The sequence below is a fragment of the Bacillus rossius genome, chromosome 1 (assembly GCF_032445375.1).
Source record: "Bacillus rossius redtenbacheri isolate Brsri chromosome 1, Brsri_v3, whole genome shotgun sequence".
Classification (NCBI taxonomy): Eukaryota; Metazoa; Arthropoda; class Insecta; order Phasmatodea; family Bacillidae; genus Bacillus; species Bacillus rossius.
In genome coordinates this window covers 23,492,081-23,513,423 of record NC_086330.1, presented here as the reverse complement: position 1 = coordinate 23,513,423, position 21,343 = coordinate 23,492,081, and the positions used below count along the sequence as shown (strand labels likewise).

Here is a 21,343-nt window from a genome sequence, read left to right as displayed (position 1 = left end):
GAGGTGCACATTGATAGGGCACACACCTCACCGGACGTTGATCAATTAATTCAATCCGGTACGGCATCAATTCACATTTTCCCACCTTTTCCGTAATTACATCGGGATAACGAAAACAAATATCCCTGATTTCGTCCTTTTGTTTTTCTGTTAAGTGTTCCTCCACCCCCTTTAAACCTCCGCAACAAACTTCAAATTTATTCTTGGGTGCCTCAAGACTAATTTTGACTTTTTTATCAAACGCGAAGCATAACCTCCTATTCTTACAATCCACTATAGCTCCCGTGCCCTTTAAGAAATCCCATCCTAAAATCAATTCTTCGAGTAGTCCAGGCATTACCCAAAAATCATGTGTCCAGGCAAAATTTCCTATTTTAAAGTGCAAACGTACTTTCAAGGAGATTTTCCGGCTTTTCCCGTCAGCCAAATGTACCTCAAACCCTGGCTCCGTTTTTAAATTTTTTTTTAGTTCGGGATGTCTCGTTATTAACCTACTCAAAAACGCCTGCTGTACAAATGAATTGCTAGCCCCGGTATCAATTAAACCCGAGACTATCTCCTCATAAAAACTTACCCTGACACACATATTACTTCTAGCTTTCAATACCGCCAGACGATGCTTATTTTCAAAACGAAACCCGCTAACCCCTTTTTTTCGTAAACAATTGCGACAAAACCCACACACTCGTCTAACGTTATTCCCCTGACCTTTACTCTGCTTCTTCTCTGCGCATTTAGCGATGAGATGCCTCTCACTGCCACATGCATAGCACTTCTTTCTAATTTTATATTTATTACTTTGATCATATGCTGAAATTTCGGACTTTACACCCACCTTATCAACTTCACTGCACCTATCCACTCTCGTGACATTCAAGTCCGCTTCCCCATTTATCCCCACGCTACTTTCACCCTCTTTTAAAATGTTTGATTTTTCCTCCTCTTCGCATAAATCGGAAACCCAACACACATTATCCACCTCCACCGCCCAATTACTAATATCGAACAAGCTGGTGGGCCTCTCCACAAAGCTACACTCCCTCCTAATGTGGGGATGCAAGTTTTCTAAGACTAACCGTATCCACTCCATTTCCCTCATTTGGACATTAAGGGCCGAACCATGGTCCAAAATGTCATGTACATAACTCAAAGTTTTTTCCCCTTTTCTTTGAAAACGACGGGTTTTCTCTATTATAAGTTCCTCTCTAACTCTACAAGGACATAAATTTTCCCATAACGCCTCCTTGCAATCAACCCAGGACATATGACTCTTATAACGCGCAATGAGTATATCGTAAGCTAAGCCTGTGCAACGCGAAGCAACAGCTAAAATTAAATCGCTCTCATTGGAAAAATAATTTGCGTTAGCTAGCTTGTCTACGGCCATGCAAAACTCTAATATATCCTCTACATTTGCTGACTGCAGTTTCGGAACATTTTCTAATGATCGCAAAGCAAACTTATTTTTTAGAAAATTTGTACTAAGCGAGCCAGACCCACTCGCTTCTGCCTGTTCCGTTTGCCACGAAACTCTTTCTCCTTTCAAATGCGCCACAAACTTCTGTCTTAAAACATCTATGCTTTCGCCCGCACTGTGCTCGACTGACGCAGCTCTTAAATTAGTCATTATCTCCTCTTTATGTAATTTATATATCCAAGCCAATGCCATACTGGTGATATAAAAAATCAATAAGTATCTTAAACACCGAAAACTACCGCGTCTGCGACTCTGACTAGCAGAGTTGCGCAGTTTTGAGGCCTTACTTAAGGCGCTCGAGTTTAAAGTCGGAGAACGCAGAAGGGAGTACCAACTAAATGCAGTGAGAAGTACGGTCCCTAGGCAAAAAAGAATGACCGGGATAATAATGGAAAACATCACTGCCTGTTTACTATTTAATATTTCCGCTTGGCATCGGCTTGGTACATTGAAATGCAGAACCATTTACACAAATCTGCAGAAGATCTAGATCTCGCATTAAAGAAAAGGACATCTAAAGTAATCACATATTATAAACACTATATTACGGGTAATTATACAAATATTTAGAAAGCATTAGTTTTTCCCTAACAGGTCCGTTGATTACAATCCTGGATGACGTAATTGTCTATAACTGTTGTTTAGGCACAATTCCCAATGTTTTAGTCAAACCGGACTCTCGCTTCGACGTAATTATGCGAGTTTCACATCCCGCACCACAGCAATGTGTTAAATCTGGCTTGCAGTTTACGTAAATTCTCACGTAGCGTAAAAAGGAGAAGTAGAGTTTATTGCGCCACATTACGATTCAAGAAACTAGCAAGATAATGAATTTGAGTTTATGATCAGTCAAGTCTCTCTGCTCATTGTTTTTCCTTGAAAAACCAACCCGGTGTCCGGCTGTTAATAGCGGTTGCGTCGAGGCTTACTTGTAGTTGCGCAGCATGGTGGACGATAACCCGGGCTGGGCACTCGTCGATGCGTAGGTGAATGGAACAGCCTTTCCATTTTTGCAGCGGCGCAACACGCCTGCACCCGCGAGCCGAAGTCGACTCACCCAGCCGCCAGCACCGTCTATCCGCTCGCCAGCCGCAGACCCGTCGCAGGTTAACGCGTCACCATGACGTCATAAGGCTCAGCGCGCCGCGCGGTGTTGGCTCGCGGAAACACACACAAGCGCAGCGCCGCGAATGTCCGTAATGCTTTTGTTTTAATCGATCTTCAAGACGAAAATGAACCAAGTGCCAAACAATCTATCATAACATATTATATAATTAATTACCAAATTAAAAGGACGTTAAAACAAACAAATAATAAAAGTAAAGTTAATGGAGGCGTGGCAAACGCCTCAATAATCTATTGCTGTCTCGCCCCTCTTCAAGACAATTGTTTTTAGCTGCGTAATATTTTGGTTATTTGTAGAGCACATTTTAAAAGTTTTAATTAATGCAGATACAAACGTTAAAAAAAATTATATTTTAACTTATATACAAAATAGGAAATCCTATAATGTTAAATTGTGCAGGTTAAGTTTTGAACTGTTTGGTGTCACAACATGGCACACGCTTTAATTGTGTTGCCATGAAGGTCGGAATGTTGCCTGGCACAGCCATGCTCGCGACGCGCGCTACTAGTGCAGCGCTATGGTTATCTATGGATGCGAGGTTTGTTTACGTTTAACGAGGCACGAGGCAAACAATATTGTTGATTGAATATTTTAATCAGGATGGATGTCCAAAAAGATAAAAAGAAATGCAAGCAGTTCACTTTGAAGGAAAAAGTGGAAATTTTAAAAGAAGTTGACAAAGGCAGGAAAAATGCAGATGCGGCACGGTAATTTGGTATAGTGCCCACTACACTGTCAACAATAATAAAAGATCGCAAAAAATGATTAAACTGTACGAACAGTCATCTTTATCTGCTGGTCGCAAGAGACTTCGCCTAGGAGATAACAAGGGAATTCTATCCCAATAAATGTACATATCTGCAAAATAGTTAAACCCATTTGTCATTTTGTGTTGGACAAGATATTAATTTTGTATATATAGGCCTAGAATTTAGGCTACTGTATTAAGTTCAGTAATTTTTTTTAAATTCTTGTTGTTTTACAAATATTTGCTTCCAAGCTAATATAACATTTGATCTGTTACTACTTTATTTTTAAAAATTCAAAAGTACTACGTTTTAAAGCTAAATATATAGACTTTCAGAATAAAGTACTTTCATTACTAAGTATAAAAGTTGAGGCTTTATTGATGTACTTTATAACGAGATTCTACTGTAATGAGAAAGTAACACTAAATGGTGTCATCTCAGTTCCTGAAGTATTGCAGTACCTATATAGTTCCTTTTTTTTTAGGCTTTGTAGAGGTGTGTCTCAGCCCTTCCATTTTGGTTATTGGGAGATTTTTTGAAGCTTACTCACTCATACTTCCAATGCCCACGAACTTTATTCATTGTCTTCCATGGGAAATTATTTAGTATTCTATAGTGGTGCACCGATATGACTTTACCGATTACCGATTCGATTACCGATTGCCGATTCGATTACCGATTATGAGAGCAATAATCGGCAGATACCGATTCAGTTACCGATTATAATGAAGAAATTTTTTTAAGTGTAATAATGCACACAAAATTTTTTATTCCCATGTGAATTTAATTACAAGAGTAGGTAAAATTGAGAATACAGTTATAATAAATATATAAAATACACTATTAAGTCATTGCAAAGTGTAAATTAATTTAACTTCTATTTATATTTGTTATTGTAAACACTTCACTTTTTTTCTCCCTAGTCACCATCTCACTATAATTATATAAAAATGACTCAAAACCAATTCTAGCACATGTGATTTTATTAATTTTGACAATATATAAAATTATAAATACTTTTTCAATTTTCACGTCACATACAAATAACACAACAACGGACAATGTTACCAAAGACGCCCATAACGAGTTTGTAAAACGCAGTGATAAACTATGAAAGGTATCGGGACCACGATTTTGAACGCTACTACGACTCGAAAAGATCGATTCTCATAGAATCCACTGCAACTGCTTGTGGTATTTTGATTGCGTGCCATCTATTTTACGTCTCTGGCTATAGGTAATGTACAAGGCCACTAAACAAAAGACAGAACAAAAGACGAAACGTAAATAAACGTGTAGGAAAAATGTATTTTTGTTGTTAGAGGCAATGTGATTTATTAACCTTAACGAAATATCTGTAATCTTGATATGACGGAGTTAGATGAATTTTGTAATATATACAAATATTACCGTATTTCGTCCTAAAATGTGTAACAAAATATTACATGGTAAAACCCTACTTAATTACGCCGGGACGTAGATAATCGGCAAAGTAATCGTTAAGATAATCGCCGATTACGATTAATCGGTAAGTACCCATAATCGCCGATTACGATTCATCGGTATCCGCATCGGTGCACCACTAGTATTCTATAATAATTCCACTGACTTTCTGTAAAAGCAGCTGCTGCATATATACCTCCATTTGAATGCATGTCTGGCTTTCAAGTAAAATGCCATTCATATATTACCGTGTTTTCTCGCATATTCGTCGCACATTTTATTCTAAAATCAAGTTTGAAAAGTAGGGGTGCAACGATTATGCGGAAAAAATTTTTTGTTAGGTTATTCATAAAAACAAAACCCGTTCATGCTAAGTACGTTTATTTAAAAAAAAAAGTGGAGATACAAGAGCACGCTAAACAATTTATATTAATAATTCATTAAACAAAAACCTATCTTAAACTTTAAATAGAAAAACTAAACTGTGACGCAAACGCAAGCCACTTGAATCTGTCACGTGAACTAACGCGTAACTGTTGTAGTACACGCTTGTCACGAAAGAGTGCGGGCAGTCTAACGTAGTTAACTCGGCACCTGACAGAGCACGCGGTGCATGCAATCGGCGAGATATCGATATTCGACTACGTGCGTGCGCTCTATACGGAAAACAACATAACCAAACACGAATCATGCCAACTAGCGCTGGCTACATGTTTACAAAGCGGTACACCGCGGCGACGCAGACGATCAGAAAAAGGAAATAACTTTTAAAAACGTCTTTAAAAGAATATTTACACGTCGGACAACTTCGTATTTCTGTTAATTAACTAAGTAAGTGGTAATGTCCGAATAAATATTAGATTTCTACTTTAAAATATATAGTTTTATACGGAAAAGATATCTACACCAGTACACCGCGGCGATGCAGACAATCAGATAAAGATTATAACGTTTAAAAATGTCTTTAAAAGAAAATTTACACGTCAGACAACTTCGTATTTCTGTTAATTAAATAAGTAAGTGGTAATTTCCGAATAAATATTAGATTACTACTTTTAAAATACATCGTTTTATACGGAAAAGATACCTACACAAAGCGCTCGGCATCTAATAGCGGGACCAAAAACATAATTCGATGTTCACGCGAGAAGTTTTTTTATCCCAATTTTGACAGCCAAAAATATAGGTGCAACGATTATGCGAGTGCGACGATTATGCGATAAAAGAGGGTAATCTTTCTGTCAGTGACATTGAGTTTTGTACATGTCATTTTAGGAATCAATTTGTTTAAAAAAAAAGGTGGATATGTCAGTTATTTAATCATACTTAAAAATATATATATTTTTTTTCGCTACAAACCATTGAAAACAGGCTTTGTTCATGCTGCTTGCTTAAAGCTACAACCTCAGTAAGTGAAGTCTAAAGCTGGAAATAACGTGAAATGAAAACATGTGGTTTCCCCTCAGGCTTCTTTTGCGGAAAGAAGGAGTCAACTTTCGCACAACGTCTGAGTTTGAGATTGTTCGCACCATCAAGGAGAGGGCTTGCTACCTGGCAAACAACCCACAGAAGGAAGAAACGGTTGAAACAGAAAAGTTCCATTACATCCTGCCAGATGGCAGTGCTTTAGAGGTAATGTAGGTTTTAAGTGTTTGGGCTGACAGAAACTATGAACAAATAAATTTGTTTAATGCGTGCTATTACTTATCCTTAATTTTTTATGAATGTTCATTCTTGGGAATTGTTAAGGTGCATAAGTTTTGGAGATGTAGACAGTTATTTCCTATGTTGTCGTGCTTTCGTAATGAAGGTAACAAGGAAGACCAAGATTGAAGTGAGACTTAGTAAAGACTAAGGGCATAGTCAATGCCTCTCTATCTTCTTCTTTCAATAAAAATGCACCTCATTAATCAGCTTAAAAAACTAAAGTACAGTTAAACCTCATCTGTCCGGACAAAGGCAATCCGGACAATCGAAAATCTGGATAATACTATTAATAGGCTATTAAGCAAAACATCCTTAAATAAGCAGACATATTGTTTGTTACGATAAAAAATTAAGTTTTTTGACAAAAATACCTAGTATATGTGCCCTATATTGTTTACAAGAAATTAAAAAATAAGTATATTTCTTAACAAAGAATTTCTACACTCTCTTCTGTTTCAAACTTGTATGGTATTTGAATGAGAATGGTCACGCAAAGGCTTTATCATTAATAGTTTAACTTGAGTGGTGTCAGGCTGACAATCCTAGTTCGCCATGTTATTTGTCAAAAAACATTTTACTACCATAATGCTACCATCTGTGCAGGAACTGTACATTAAATCAAACTAAAAATGGAATATTTGGCGTACTTATAGTTGCTAACACAGTTAAAATTTATGTAAAACATAAAATATAATTTCTACTAATCTGATACGGATTATCCAGAGATCCGGATCAACAAGGGTCGGATAAACAAAGTTTTACTGTATGGCTCAATTTATGGTCATTGAACATGTACATTTAGAGAGCATAATTTTAAAATACGTATCAGGACATAATAATAAGCAGTGGTAAGAGTAACGATTAGGCCCGTGCGAATATCAGTTTTTTTTAGTTTGAATCGAATACAAATACCAAATTATTCTTGGAATACGATATTGATTTGAATAATAAGAATGAGAATAAAATCCTACTAAAAATATTTTTCACATCATGTAACAAAAATTAAAAGTAAATAAGAAGTGTAGTGGCTTCTGGGAAATTAGACGAATAATACTAAATTGAAAGGTCGGTTGTGTTAAGTTAGCTACAATAATTATATGTAAAATTTTGTTAAAATATTTAAACTTTGGAAGAAAAATATGTTTTTATTCATGCAGCTAACCAAAATTTCATTTCCTATCCCCCCGGTTTTTCTATACCCTGCTACTCTAAATTATTGATCCAGGAAAGTTTTGTGATCAGCAAATACTGTGAAATCCAGTCCATTTCGCGAAAAATGTGAACTTTATTTTAATACTGTGTTTAATGAGCTCATATTTACATATTTAAACGCTAGTTATTCACACATTTTTGTTGTTAATGGCAGCCAGGTAAACTGAATTTAGTTCAGTAATATCAAACACAATTTCTGCTAATTTCGTGTGATATCCGAAACTATTCTTTTCTTTTTAGTCTTTTTTCATAGATACCTACAGCAAGTAAGCTGCTACTCTGTCGCATGGTGTTAGTTTTGAGAAGGTGGTATTGCATTCTTAACATTTGCATGTAAACTGAAATATTTTTTTTCCCTGAAGTTGTGGAAACTGAAATATCCATGTTGACTTGCAGATAGGCCCAGCACGTTTCCGAGCGCCGGAGGTTTTATTCCGGCCGGATTTAATTGGGGAAGAGTACGAAGGTCTTCACGAGGTGCTGCTTTTTGCCATCCAGAAATCTGACCTAGATCTGAGGAAAGTGCTGTACCAGAACATTGTTCTCTCCGGAGGTTCGACTCTCTTCAAGGTAACTGCCATGAAATTAGTCTGCGACTTAAATTAAAGAGGAAAGAATTAAGTAAATTTAGGAGTAAACAATTATGTAGTTTATTAGGCCTGAGTGAATGTAATTTTTTCAGTTAAAATTAGTGGTGCACCGATATGACTTTACCGATTACCGATTCGATTACCGATTATGAGAGCAATAATCGGCAGATACCGATTCAGTTACCGATTATAATGAAGAAATTTTTTTAAGTGTAATAATGCACACAAAATTTTTTATTCCCATGTGAATTTAATTACAAGAGTAGGTAAAATTGAGAATACAGTTATAATAAATATATAAAATACACTATTAAGTCATTGCAAAGTGTAAATTAATTTAACTTCTATTTATATTTGTTATTGTAAACACTTCACTTTTTTTCTCCCTAGTCACCATCTCACTATAATTATATAAAAATGACTCAAAACCAATTCTAGCACATGTGATTTTATTAATTTTGACAATATATAAAATTATAAATACTTTTTCACTTTTCACGTCACATACAAATAACACAACAACGGACAATGTTACCAAAGACGCCCATAACGAGTTTGTAAAACGCAGTGATAAACTATGAAAGGTATCGGGACCACGATTTTGAACGCTACTACGACTCGAAAAGATCGATTCTCATAGAATCCACTGCAACTGCCTGTGGTATTTTGATTGCGTGCCATCTATTTTACGTCTCTGGCTATAGGTAATGTACAAGGCCACTAAACAAAAGACAGAACAAAAGACGAAACGTAAATAAACGTGTAGGAAAAATGTATTTTTGTTGTTAGAGGCAATGTGATTTATTAACCTTAACGAAATATCTGTAATCTTGATATGACGGAGTTAGATGAATTTTGTAATATATACAAATATTACCGTATTTCGTCCTAAAATGTGTAACAAAATATTACATGGTAAAACCCTACTTAATTACGCCGGGACGTAGATAATCGGCAAAGTAATCGTTAAGATAATCGCCGATTACGATTAATCGGTAAGTACCCATAATCGCCGATTACGATTCATCGGTATCCGCATCGGTGCACCACTAGTTAAAATCAAATTTTTGTATACATTTTAAAATATTTTACATTATGAACATCAAATTTGAATTATATGAGCAGAAATGTTTTTTTGATAGTTTTAAAGTGATATGTACTGTAATATGATAGGCACATTAAGAGTTTTATATTCTTAACCAGAATATAAAATAAATTTTCTTTCAAATTTTTAGGGTTTTTGGTTTTCATGCTGTGGTTAAACTTATAAAACCTTTTCCAGATAACAAATTGTCTCCAATCTGAATTTTTAGCAGTTCTCTGCCGAATGTACACATGTTGAAGTAAACTCTTTGTAATGATATCAGGCATGAATATATTGCAACTGGGATGTAGACATTGATTTCGTACAGCAGTGATTCAACCTCAAATTTGGTCACTACAGGAGGTGATATGAAACAGCTTTAATAAACTTCAAATACCAACAAATATTCATTATTTTTAGATGTAAGTTTTTGAATTTAAATTTAATGCAAATGATTTTTTTTTAAAATCTAAACATGTGCACAGGCCTGAAGTTTGTACTAGGGTTTTTTGAAATTCAGAATTTTTGTAATTTTTGTCCAGTCAAAGGTATTGGACTTAAAACGGAATTTACAGAGAGATTTTAGTATTCAAGTGTAACTGTGGTTTACTTGCTACTATTACAGAAACATTTGAAGGATAATTATGGTCGTGGGGGTTTAGTGTTCAGATCATTCGACTTACTCCACGGCAATTCAGGTTCAGTTCCTGGCCTTGGCGGTGTCAGAGGTAGCAGAGTCAGAGTTGACGGAACTTGGGGGGAGTATCTCCAGAGGGGTGGCGGGGACCTCTGGCAGACTGTGAGCCGGCTGGGTGGCGTGAACAGTGGTGGGTTGGTGGTGATGACTCTGTGGGGTCCCGTACGCTTGGTCCATGACAGGGTCGAGGCCTTGGCCTTTTTCACACCTGCTCAGTTATGGCAATCTCGCGGTGAAGTTTGGTCTGTTGTGGGCGGGTATGCCCCGCAGCCACTCGGACCTATAATCGACTGCATTCCCAGCAGCCTTAGATGTGGAGTACCAACAGTCGCTGCAAATGGCAGTTTGTGGCAGCTATGATCAGCGGATTCGTGACCGACTGCCTCTCAGTTAGCACGTGTGGTACAGTTGCTGCTGAATCCACTCATTACCGTGCAAAAGGCTGCGGAGATGCACAGCGGCTGGGTGTGAGGGTCGGACACTAGTCTCCGAGTCGGTGTGGTTCCCTTCCCTCCCTTTGGGGCCGGTGGGGTGCCGGCGATGGGCCATTGTGAGCAAGGTACAGACTAAAGAGATGAGCCAGAGAGAGAATCATAAGTCATAACCGAACAGAGACAAGGTTAATGGTTCGGGCTTTTATTGTACAAGCACAAACCACACCTGTTCCCATACGTGTCTGAGAAGCTTGCCCTGTAATGATAACTTTATCCTATTCCTGGTGACGGCCAGGTGCTGGAGGCGAGGGGAGGCCAACACGTGGTTGCCGTCATGCTTGCTGTCCGAGAAAAATAGAGATGTCTACCGTTTGAGGCGTTTTATTAGTGCTAGTCTTGAAGAGGGAGGGGATGTAAATGTCAACGCACATGATCAGTCCAGCTCCCAGTTCGGAACTGCTCAGCCCGAACTGACAGTACGGATTGAATTGAGGCCCTCTGCACACATGGTCAGTTCAGGTGTTCAGTTTGAACCGAACAGTCCAAATTGACAGTTTGGATTGAATTGAGGCCCTCTGCACACGCAATCAGTCAAGGTGCTCAGTTCGGACTGCTAAGTTCGAACTGACAGTTTGGATTGAATTGAGGCCCTCTGCACACACAATCAGTCCAGGTGCTCAGTTTGGACCGAATAGCCCGAATTGACAGTTTGGACTGAACTGAAGCGTCCTCCACATACAATGTGTCTTGTGGTTGCTGTTGCTGTTGGGTATTGTTTCATCGTAGAATATGGAAGAAACTTTAAATGCTACATTGCAGTTGCACTTGCACTTTTAGTTAGAAAAATGAAAAAATATAAAAGCAAGCAAAGTGTATAATCAAAGATATCTGCCACAACATTCAGCTGATGGACTGATTGTTTGGACTGACAGTTTGGACAGGCAAGACGCTGTTCCCACACACGGCAGTTCCAGGGCTCTCAAGCTCACAGTCCGATTTGATGGTAAGCCATCAGTTCCGACTGGTCAGTTAACCATTCTTGCACGCACGCATGCAAGCGCGCGCACACACACAACAAACACACTTTTTTAATTTGTTCTTATTTAGTTTGGACTGTTTTAGTTTTGACTTTTACAGTTCAGACTGCTTCAGTTCGTATCACTTCAGGTTTTGTGCCGTTTCAGTTTGGACTGTTTCAGTTTTTGAGCTGTTTCAGTTTGGACCGTTTCAGTTTGGACTGTTGTAGTTTGGACTAATTGTTAATGGGGGCCTTAAGGGTGAGTTCGTGTAGAGGAGGGGACGAAGAGCTTGGCCAGCTTTGCCTTCGGTTGGAGTTGGTGCTATGGATACACTCGACTATCCCACCCCCTCTCTGGCCCGAGAAGGGTGGTGGCAGCTGATATGATTGTGGCGGGTTGCAGACCTCTTGATGCCGCTGGCAGGATCCTGGGGCTCATTATGTGAGTGGTAACTGGTGTCATGCCCTTTGATTAGGTTGCGGGCATGCAGCAATTAAATTAAACATTATTTACTGTCTCCAGTAACATTTATTTTACTACAAGTTCATAATTGTTTGGTCATTTTAATGTGGGTGTTAAAAATTCTGTTGCAGGGCTTTGGAGATCGGCTGTTGGCAGAAATAAGAAAGATGGCTCCTAAAGACATTAAAATCAGGGTAAGTCTAACCTCGTAGGTACATAGTGTGTATTTGTTTGTGTTAACCCTAAAATTTAATTAATATTTTATCTTTTGTTGAAAATTAAATACTTGAAGATGTTGTGTTAGTGTGTTTGTGTGTGTGTTTGTTTGTGATTGTGTGTGATGAGCAGATGCTGATTTGTGTTTGTGCACGCGAGTTCCCTATCACTGGCTAGAATGAGTTCATCACGGCCCGGTCTGTGGCCGAGCAACAACATTACGGCACGGCGGGATACGCGCAGACATAAAATCATTTGGTCCTTTACACTCCATAGCCGCAACTTAACTTACCGTAGCTGATGATTGTACAACAGCCGATAGTGTACTCAGACCTGCGCACGCATCTCTTAACCCCCTCGTATAGCTAACTGCATGCCACGGTATATCTGTTATTTACCAAGTTGAAGCAGACTTTGTGGCGTCTTGCCTGATTTTTTTTTTTGCCTGTGGTTTCATGCTAACTGAAGTTAAAAGATGTGCTATTCAAGACTGGATCAGTAAGATTAACATTGCGCTAAATGAATTAGCGCAATTTAAAGATGTGCTAAGTGAGCGATTGGTGTATTCATCTTTAAAGATATGTATTTTTTTTCAGGTTTTTTTTTTTACTTTTTGTTTAAATACTTTACTTTTAACAATTATTATGTAATTTTTATTTATTTCATTCCTATGGGTATTTTCTAAATTTAGTGTAATACAGCTTTGCTGACAAAAATAGTCACAAATCAATTTCACTTAGCAAATATTTTTAACATTTGATTCAATATTTGCTTCACATCAAAAAACAAGTATGTATTCTTACTATCTGCAGTCTGTGAAATAAAATTTAGTAGCAAATATTTAATTTACTCTTCATTCGTTTCAAATGAAAATAATAACACAAGAGAATAATTTTCTATTTTTCATGAATGGCAATGACCTAAACTGTTCATAGGATGTAAAAAAGTGTGAACCAATAATTAGGGCTCTATAACTATTAGCATTAAAATTGGTTTGATTCATGCTTGAGTAAATCATTAAAATTTTTCTGTTCTCTTAAATAGAACATGAAGTTTTTGTTTCACTTAACATTCTTCATTGAAATGCTGGTTGAATGATGAATAACTCACCTCCCACCAATGAAATCCAAGTTAGATTCCTGGCAAGATCAAACCAGGATTTTTCGTAAATGGGAAACTTGGTGGATTTGCAGTGAGTCTGTTTGTTTTCTTTGAGGTTTCTTGTTTCCCATACAGACATTTCATCATTGCTCAACCAAATGATATAATCCTTCATTCAAACTATAATGGCCTCAGGATTAACGAAACGTTGATTCCTACTTTGTTAATTCATTCATTCAAATGTCCAAAAACATTTTTGGTTGATTGGATGGAGTGTGTTGCAGATATCAGCTCCCCAGGAACGACTGTACTCCACCTGGATCGGTGGTTCCATCCTTGCCTCGCTGGACACGTTCAAGAAGATGTGGGTGTCGAAGCGAGAGTATGACGAGGAAGGCCAGCGAGCGATCCACCGGAAGACGTTCTGAGCTGGGCAGTTCTCCAAGACTGTTGGCAGGCACTAGCGCGGGCAGCTGATTGTGCGGGTATAGTGACACTGGCGATTCGCGCGCAACAAAACACCAGTGCTCTGAAGTAACATCGTAATCATTTGCCTTAATCGTAATTTAACTTATTTTTACGTTGACGATTTATTTTTTTAAACTGTCGCTACTAAAGCTTAGGGTATCAGTATTTTCTTAAAGAGGTTGTATTTAAAGATGCTTCTCACCAAAATGATCGTGCAGTGAAATGCAACATATCTCTGTGATGTAACCCTTCTTCATGTTGCATTTCAGTTCTTACATTTCAGTTTTGCACCGGATGTATGTGCTGCCACTTTTCAGTTTGTTAGCACAAGCATGAACGTAGTAATTGTGCTGGTGACCGGTTGAATTTGCATTGTTTTGTGTGAGCATTTGCAGTTCATTGGTACCAACATACTGGAATGAAGAAGTAATCAGTGTTTTATATGTAAGTGCCAATGTTTTTTATGTTTTGCCTGTAAAGTTTTTAATATTTTTTTGTAAATTCTTATATCATTAAGCATGAGTATTTGTATCATAAATGTAATAGTTATTTCTCATGCTTTCCATCGTGATAACAATAAACCAAAATAAAAAATAAAAAGTAGTTATCACAGTGCTGAACATGTAAAGATATAAATTTGTGTGTTTTTCATCAGATTGTTAGAAATTGCTTTATTTATTTTAAAGGCATTGCTAAATTATTTTTAAAACAATGCCGGCTATGTTTAAATAAATATAAACTTTTGAACAGGATGCACATTGTACATATTAATTGATAACAATCTCTGCTTTTAAGTAATGAGTAAAACACACGGTTTAACCTATAATAATATTACTGAATATGTATAACTTCTGATAACTGTAATAAGGAGCTTATAAACTCAACTTTGTTGGTAAGACTTAAACGAACAAAGTGCAGTGTTTTATGAGCTCAACCTATGTCCCAAGTTGAAAAATTAAATTAAAGATGTTTTATTAAAAAAATTATAAATATAAATGTTTTCTTAAGAATGTTTTACATATTTTGCTTTCAATACCATATCACTACATACACTAAACATCCATTTATTCTTTGTTAGGATGATAATTTTGGGAAGTTCTGAAAAATTAATATACATAATTTATTAGTGGTATCAACATGCAGGGGTAGTAAAATAACATGTATGATATGAATTTCTCAAATAGTGCTTAAAATAAGTGCAGTTGTGCAAGTTGTTCTAACTAGAGCTGTGTCGATACAAATCAGCAGAAACCGATTTTGCCGATGCGTTTCTGATGATTCACGATACACTAGTTAATTTTAGGCAGATGTTATTGAAAAATAAAAGTGTCTATCTCAACCAAAATATCCACCAGTACCCTTTTTCACTTTTTGCACTACTACACTTTGAATTTGCATCATTTCTTAGCTATGTGTGTCAGCTGTACACATCAGACATAAACATTCTAGGTTTTAATAACGTTCTTGAATCTAATACATCGGAAATAAATATCACCAACATGGTAAAGTTATATAAGAACAAAAACTTGCTTTATTTAATGCATGGCTACCACTACAAACAATGGAAAATACCAACTGCTTGAACTGCAAAGAAATGTTTGTAATATCTTGATGGAGATAGTTTTTAATTAACTTATGTAAAGTTTTTAAAATTGAATAAAAAAAAATAACCAAAAAACATAGGACATCACATAAATGTAAATTACTTTTACTCTTTCCTGTGCATAGCGACCACATTAAACACATTTCCGTATAAATGTTTGGTACTGTAAATTTTTTGCCACCGCATGCGTTAAGATGGTGTTGAGATTTCTGTTCTTTAATTGTAAAAACGTTCAAAGTATCTCTATTTTGCACATTTTAAATTCGTTTTTTAAATTTCATATTTTGTGAATGAATATATTTCATAGATACCTATTATCAAAAAATCTTATTTTTAATAATTATGTTTTAAATAATTAAATTTTCCAGCCTCCATTAGTAAAGTCATGTTTCAATAAGCAACTAACAGGTCGTCAACAAACAAGCAAGCTAAAAGTATGATTAAAAAAAAAAGAGGTTCTGTTCTGTTTATAAACTAAAATACATGTGTATTTTGCATTGCATGCTTTTCCTAGAATGAGTTATTTTGGGTAATTTACTAATAATTAATATTAATATATGTATATTATTAGTAAAAATATGTAAAAAAAAAAAAAAAAGATTGTATGTCTACATCATCATAATGAAATGCTAGTAGCAATTTTACATTCAAATTCTGCTGACAATATTTTTCACCATATACTTTTATAATTTTTTCTTCAAATATTTAATGATTTTTTGATCAACCTGAGGACTTTATTAAAGTATTGCTGCAGTACTGGTTATGTTTTCACTGTATTTGAGTGTGGTGTGCATGTTGGTAGCGTTAAGTCTGGATGAGAGGTTTGAAGGTAATGGCTTCGTGAAAAAAGTATGTAAAAATGGGCAGGAGTGCTCATCAAACTACCTAAATCTACTTACAATTCATCGAGTCCCTGTGGGTTATGGACGCTGTTTGTGTTGCGGATTCGTGTGGTTTTCCGGACATTGTGAAACACATTGAAATGGAAGTTGTTTTTCTAGTTGAGATGGAATGAGACGGCAGTGTTTACCATCCAAAAAGTGATTTCTCCACACAACTGTGTGATTAACTGATTAATCAAAATTATACATAGGTGTTTGTCAGGAGCGTACACAGAATTTTTCATTTTGTATGGTGAAGGAGGGGGATATCCTCTGCATCCCCCCCCACCACCCCCCCCCTCCCTTTTACCTCATGTACAATGCTGGTATTGGAGTGCTAAACTCTTAAGACTGCAATACAAGGTAGGTGATAGGTATTACTTGAGTATGTGTGAATATCAGTATTTTAGTTTGAATTGAATATGAATATTGAATTCAAATAATGAGTTTATTGGAATCCTGTAAAAAACTTTTTTTATCACATCACATAACATATACATATTTTTGTAAGTGATACAATTTATGTAGAATTGTAAATTTTGTAACATTCAAAATTTAAAGGTTTTTTTTAATTTTTTGATTATAGGTATGTAATAAAGTTTCATATTACCACATATCGGCTAATTAAAATTTTTGTGGAGAAAAACAAACTGCTGCACATTTTCAAGGAGTAGAGAGACTTCTAAAAGTCACGATATTGCCAGCTGGTGAGAAAAGTCTTTCACTGCAAACTTGTGTGGCAGGTATAGGCAAGTATTTTCTTGCCACAAAATGTGTGTGTATGCGTGAGTTATTGTGCCCTTTTTTTTGGGTCATGTGGGGCAAAATAATTGCCTGATATCTTACTGTGCTGGAGTATGAGTGTGAGCCTGTATCCTGTCGTTCACTGAGTAATTATCCACCAGTAAAAGTCATGGCTTGTTAGGCTTTAGGGAGTCTTAGCTGTAAGTCTTTGGCCAAATGTTTACCATGAGATCTATACAAGATTCTTTCACTTCGCCGCCAAATTCTGAACAAAACTAATCACAGCCGTCATGCCGTGTTTCTACCCTCTGATTCCCTGAAAATTGTCATCTTTAATACCTGCGTTGGGTCATTTTTATTTTAGGGACACGTATTTATCCTTATCAGTATGCTTATAACGTGGGTGTTGGTAATAGTTCCAAATTACCGTGGTAAATCTGTTATTTATTACTGATTAGTCTTCTCTAAAATTTACATGGCCGGATGTAGTTGAAAAAAAAAAAAACACAATTAACCCTAAAACATTACGAGAATCCTGTGGAAACCTCGCTGATCCAGAAATTTTTCCTGATTTTTGGGGTCGCGCAGTCCTGTTCTTAAATGACTGAATATTTGTTTTTTAAAAGTGTTAGTTTTTGAAATCGAATAGTGTATGAAAAATAAACTTTTGGTATTCAAATATTCGCACAGGCCTAGTTTTGCTATATTATTTCGATTCAGGCTCATTAGGGCTCAGGCACAGCAAACAGTGATGGTGACTGATGGGTTCTGATTGGCTTTGATTTGCTTGTGATGTTATTAGCTATAGAGCATCCCACTCTTAGATTGCAGTGTGGAAGTAAATGGGCGCATTCTCTCTCTCTCTAACACACGCCGATTGCCGTTAGCACTGTCCTTGTTTCTTCGTACGTTGTTGCCAAATATCAAACGAAATTTAAAATTTTAATTTTTGGACCAAGCTTTTTTTCATATTGTATAGAATCAAAATACGCATCAGGCAATGCTTATTTTGAATACTTAACAATATTTTAAGTGTCCGAAAAAATTAAAAAACATAACTTATTCGCTGCGAACTGTTTTGAAGTATTCCGATATGTTTCACATAAAAAAAAAACCTACATGTGTATTTCATTCAGATTTTTTTTTATTAGTAAATTAATGCCTTAGGACGCCACCGAACAAATGTTAAGACAAAAAATGTACAGGTTTCACTTAAATAATTTTTTTAATATATTGAAATGCATTTTCTCACAAACTGAAACATCAAAAAGTTGACCCGCGGAAAAAATTTTTTCTATTAAAGATAGATGGGGGACGAAAGCGAGAAAAATGTTCACAATGAATTGAATTAGTTTTTAAAAGCAGCCCCATCTCAATTGTTTCTACAGTTTCCGTGGAAATAGCTGTTAAAGATGTGTCTTATCAGTACAAGAGCGCGCGCTGCCGTCGTAAGAGGAAACAGGGTCGTGTGTTTAGATAAGTGGGGTTCTGTCCTACAAGCAATTTCAAATACATGGCTTCCTTAGTCAACAAAAAATATTATAATCGATTCTTGAACATAATATGTAAAATGTATGAAATAAATACGAAGGAATTCAATAGCAATCATGGTACAAAATTTTGAATTACTTTTCTATCGTTCTCAACACCAAGCATCTTATCAAACATTGTTTTAGACAAAGTTTCGGAAAATAACTATGATATTATTACAAACAATTTAAACAGATTTGATAAGGTGTCTACTAAGGCAGTTACGTTTTTTTGTCCGGTGAACCCATGCAGTTATGGCTGGTCGTATCAAAAATGTATTTAGAAAACATTTTTCGGCATTAGGTAATCCGAGTTATCATACGTTAAAACGGATTCGATATTATTCATATTATGGGAGTTGTTGCGATTTTCCTGTTTTTCAAAAAATCTTCCCCATTTGGAACCAATTGTTCGGATTTTTCCCATAACTTACTCGACCGAGAATTTCCATTACTGTATTTTATTTATCATTTTGGACATGACTTATATGGGATTTTTAGAACAGAAAAGAAAACTATAAGAAATTTTCGTCTACAATAGGTAGTTTTTATTTGAAATTTACATAAAAGTGGTATTATTACAATTTTATATGTGTAATAGTATAAAATATTATAAATTACGATATGATTTCTTAAAATGCTTCTTGTTCGATCCAAATTACAAATACACGCATCTCCTGAAATTCGTAATGTGTTAGAGATTTGGCAACAGCGCGCGCCATAAGCCGTGTACTGCAATCTAAGAGTGGGACGGGCTATAGCTAGTAGGCATTGGATGTTACTGTCAATACCCCGAGTCATTGTATGATACAGTTGCGAACGCGAGAGTCCAGACCGCGATGCCAGGTTCGGAGCTGGCTGGCGGCCCGCTCGGCCACCGACGTCACGTGCGGTCCACTGACGTAAGATGTGCCACGCGTGTCTGGCCAGATTACAAGGGTCGTCACTACACCCTCCCACCTCGACTCCCACGCATAGTCCTTCCTCGGCGCTGTTGTCTATCGCCTAGCGGCCTTGGAAATTTTGCGGGCCGCCGCGTGGAGTGGCGAGATATGGTGCCACCTTAGTCCATGTTTCGGGCATCGGGTCGGCTCGGCCACTCTCGTCAGTTGGAGAAGGGAGCCCCAGGTACTTGAGCAGCGACACCGGCATCCGCAGGAGTTCCTCGACGAATTCTGCGACAGTTCTGCGAGTCCTGTGGCAGGTTCCGCGAGAGTTCCGAGAGTGAAGGGAAGTGCGACACCGGCGAAGAGGGTGAGAAACCCCCTTGAGAGTGGTGCGACGAGATCGTGAGAGTGCGACTTGAGTGGTGCGAGTCTGTGTGTGTGTGGACAGGCGCGAGGTAAGAGAGGAGTGCAAACTGGGAACTTGACAGACAATGAGCGACTTGCGAATAAACAGTTTTAAGTGCCAGTGAGTGGTGTTCGGCCATTTTTAAGTACAATCATCTATTAGTAATGTAAATATTAGTAATTAATAAAACTGTAATAAAACTTAATTGGCCTGTTTATTATGAACCCAGTTATTCCCACACAGGTTGTAACAATATTTATCTGCAGCCAGCTATAAACTGTTTTGGGAAGCATTCATTCTCCAACACAACTGGCTTGTAAGTTGACCATTTAAAAGTAATGTGATCATGCAAGTGAAAATGTTAGCTGTTTAACAGCATTCCAATCTTTAGGTAATTAGCGCTAATGATTTTAAATCATTCAGAGGGTTTGACCAGTTAGGATGAGATATTTCAGTATTTTGTTGTTTTTTTAAGTGTATACGTAAAAGAAAAATTGTAAAATTTAATTAAAAAAATCTGAAAAGTTTATGAATGTAAAATAGTTGAATCACGTGATATGTAAATATTGTGCATTGTATACATTTCAGTTACTGAACCATACAAACATGTTAATTAAAGTAATAGCATTTTGTTCTATATTATTTTAATAGGCCCTAGAATCTTGAAAATGCTCTAAATAGTGAAATCTGTATAATAATTGACAATTTTTGATTCCTGTGCATCCATTACAAAAGATTTCCACAATATAGTAAAAACATGTATAGTTTAACTTGGATCTCTGTTTAACCACAACTGATTTAAAGGAATGAATAAACAAGAAAAAAAAATCATAGCTAAAATGTACTCTATAAATCTGATATGTTTTTGGTGCAAGAATTTCATGCAGGTATATGGTGGAAAATTGTTAATAAAACTTCTGTTAATAGAAAACTCTCATTAATTCAAACTTTTTTACAGCTCCCTAGGAATTACATGGAGTTAATATTCTAAGCAGTTTTTTAGTACAAAGTATAGTTTTTGGTGTTCCATAACTAAAAGTGGTTTTTGTCCGATTGGAAAACAAATTACATGTATTAAAGAATGGTTAATTTTTAGTATTTAATATGAACATCAAAATATAAAAAAAGTAGTGATGGTTCGAATCCCATTTTTCTCGAATCCGAATCTCGAATCCGAATCCCAAACAGTACCTCGAATCCACCCCTCGAATCCGAATCCAGTTCTCAAGGGTTAGTTATAAAATAATTTATAAGTTAAGAGAAAAAATTAAACATTATGCAGAATTATTTAACCCTTTAAATTTTTATTTAAAAAAAAAACAAGGATTTTGACACGGTCTAGATCAAGACGATTCCGTTTTTGGTCACATATGTTTCCTGCAGTGCTGAACAAACGTTCAGAGAACACTGTCGCAGGTGGTGAACACAAATATTTTTTGGACAGTTTATGTAGCCTGGGTGAACACGCAGACTGAGTTTTCCAGTATTCGAGAATGTTTATTTCTGGG

At 36.5% G+C, this 21,343-nt stretch overlaps 1 protein-coding gene across 1 annotated transcript in view; it reads left to right on the top strand.

Moving 5' to 3' along the window:
- LOC134533099 (alpha-centractin) overlaps nt 1-15,908 on the top strand; it is a 30,979-nt gene extending 15,071 nt beyond the window's left edge. Inside the window, exons 6-9 of the mRNA XM_063370346.1 lie at nt 6,262-6,427; nt 8,111-8,284; nt 12,132-12,194; nt 13,602-15,908. Of these exons, the coding sequence (XP_063226416.1) occupies nt 6,262-6,427; nt 8,111-8,284; nt 12,132-12,194; nt 13,602-13,745 (547 nt within the window). The 3' untranslated portion in view covers nt 13,746-15,908. The remainder of the gene's footprint in view (nt 1-6,261; nt 6,428-8,110; nt 8,285-12,131; nt 12,195-13,601) is intronic.
- The last annotated feature ends 5,435 nt before the right edge of the window (nt 15,909-21,343 follow it).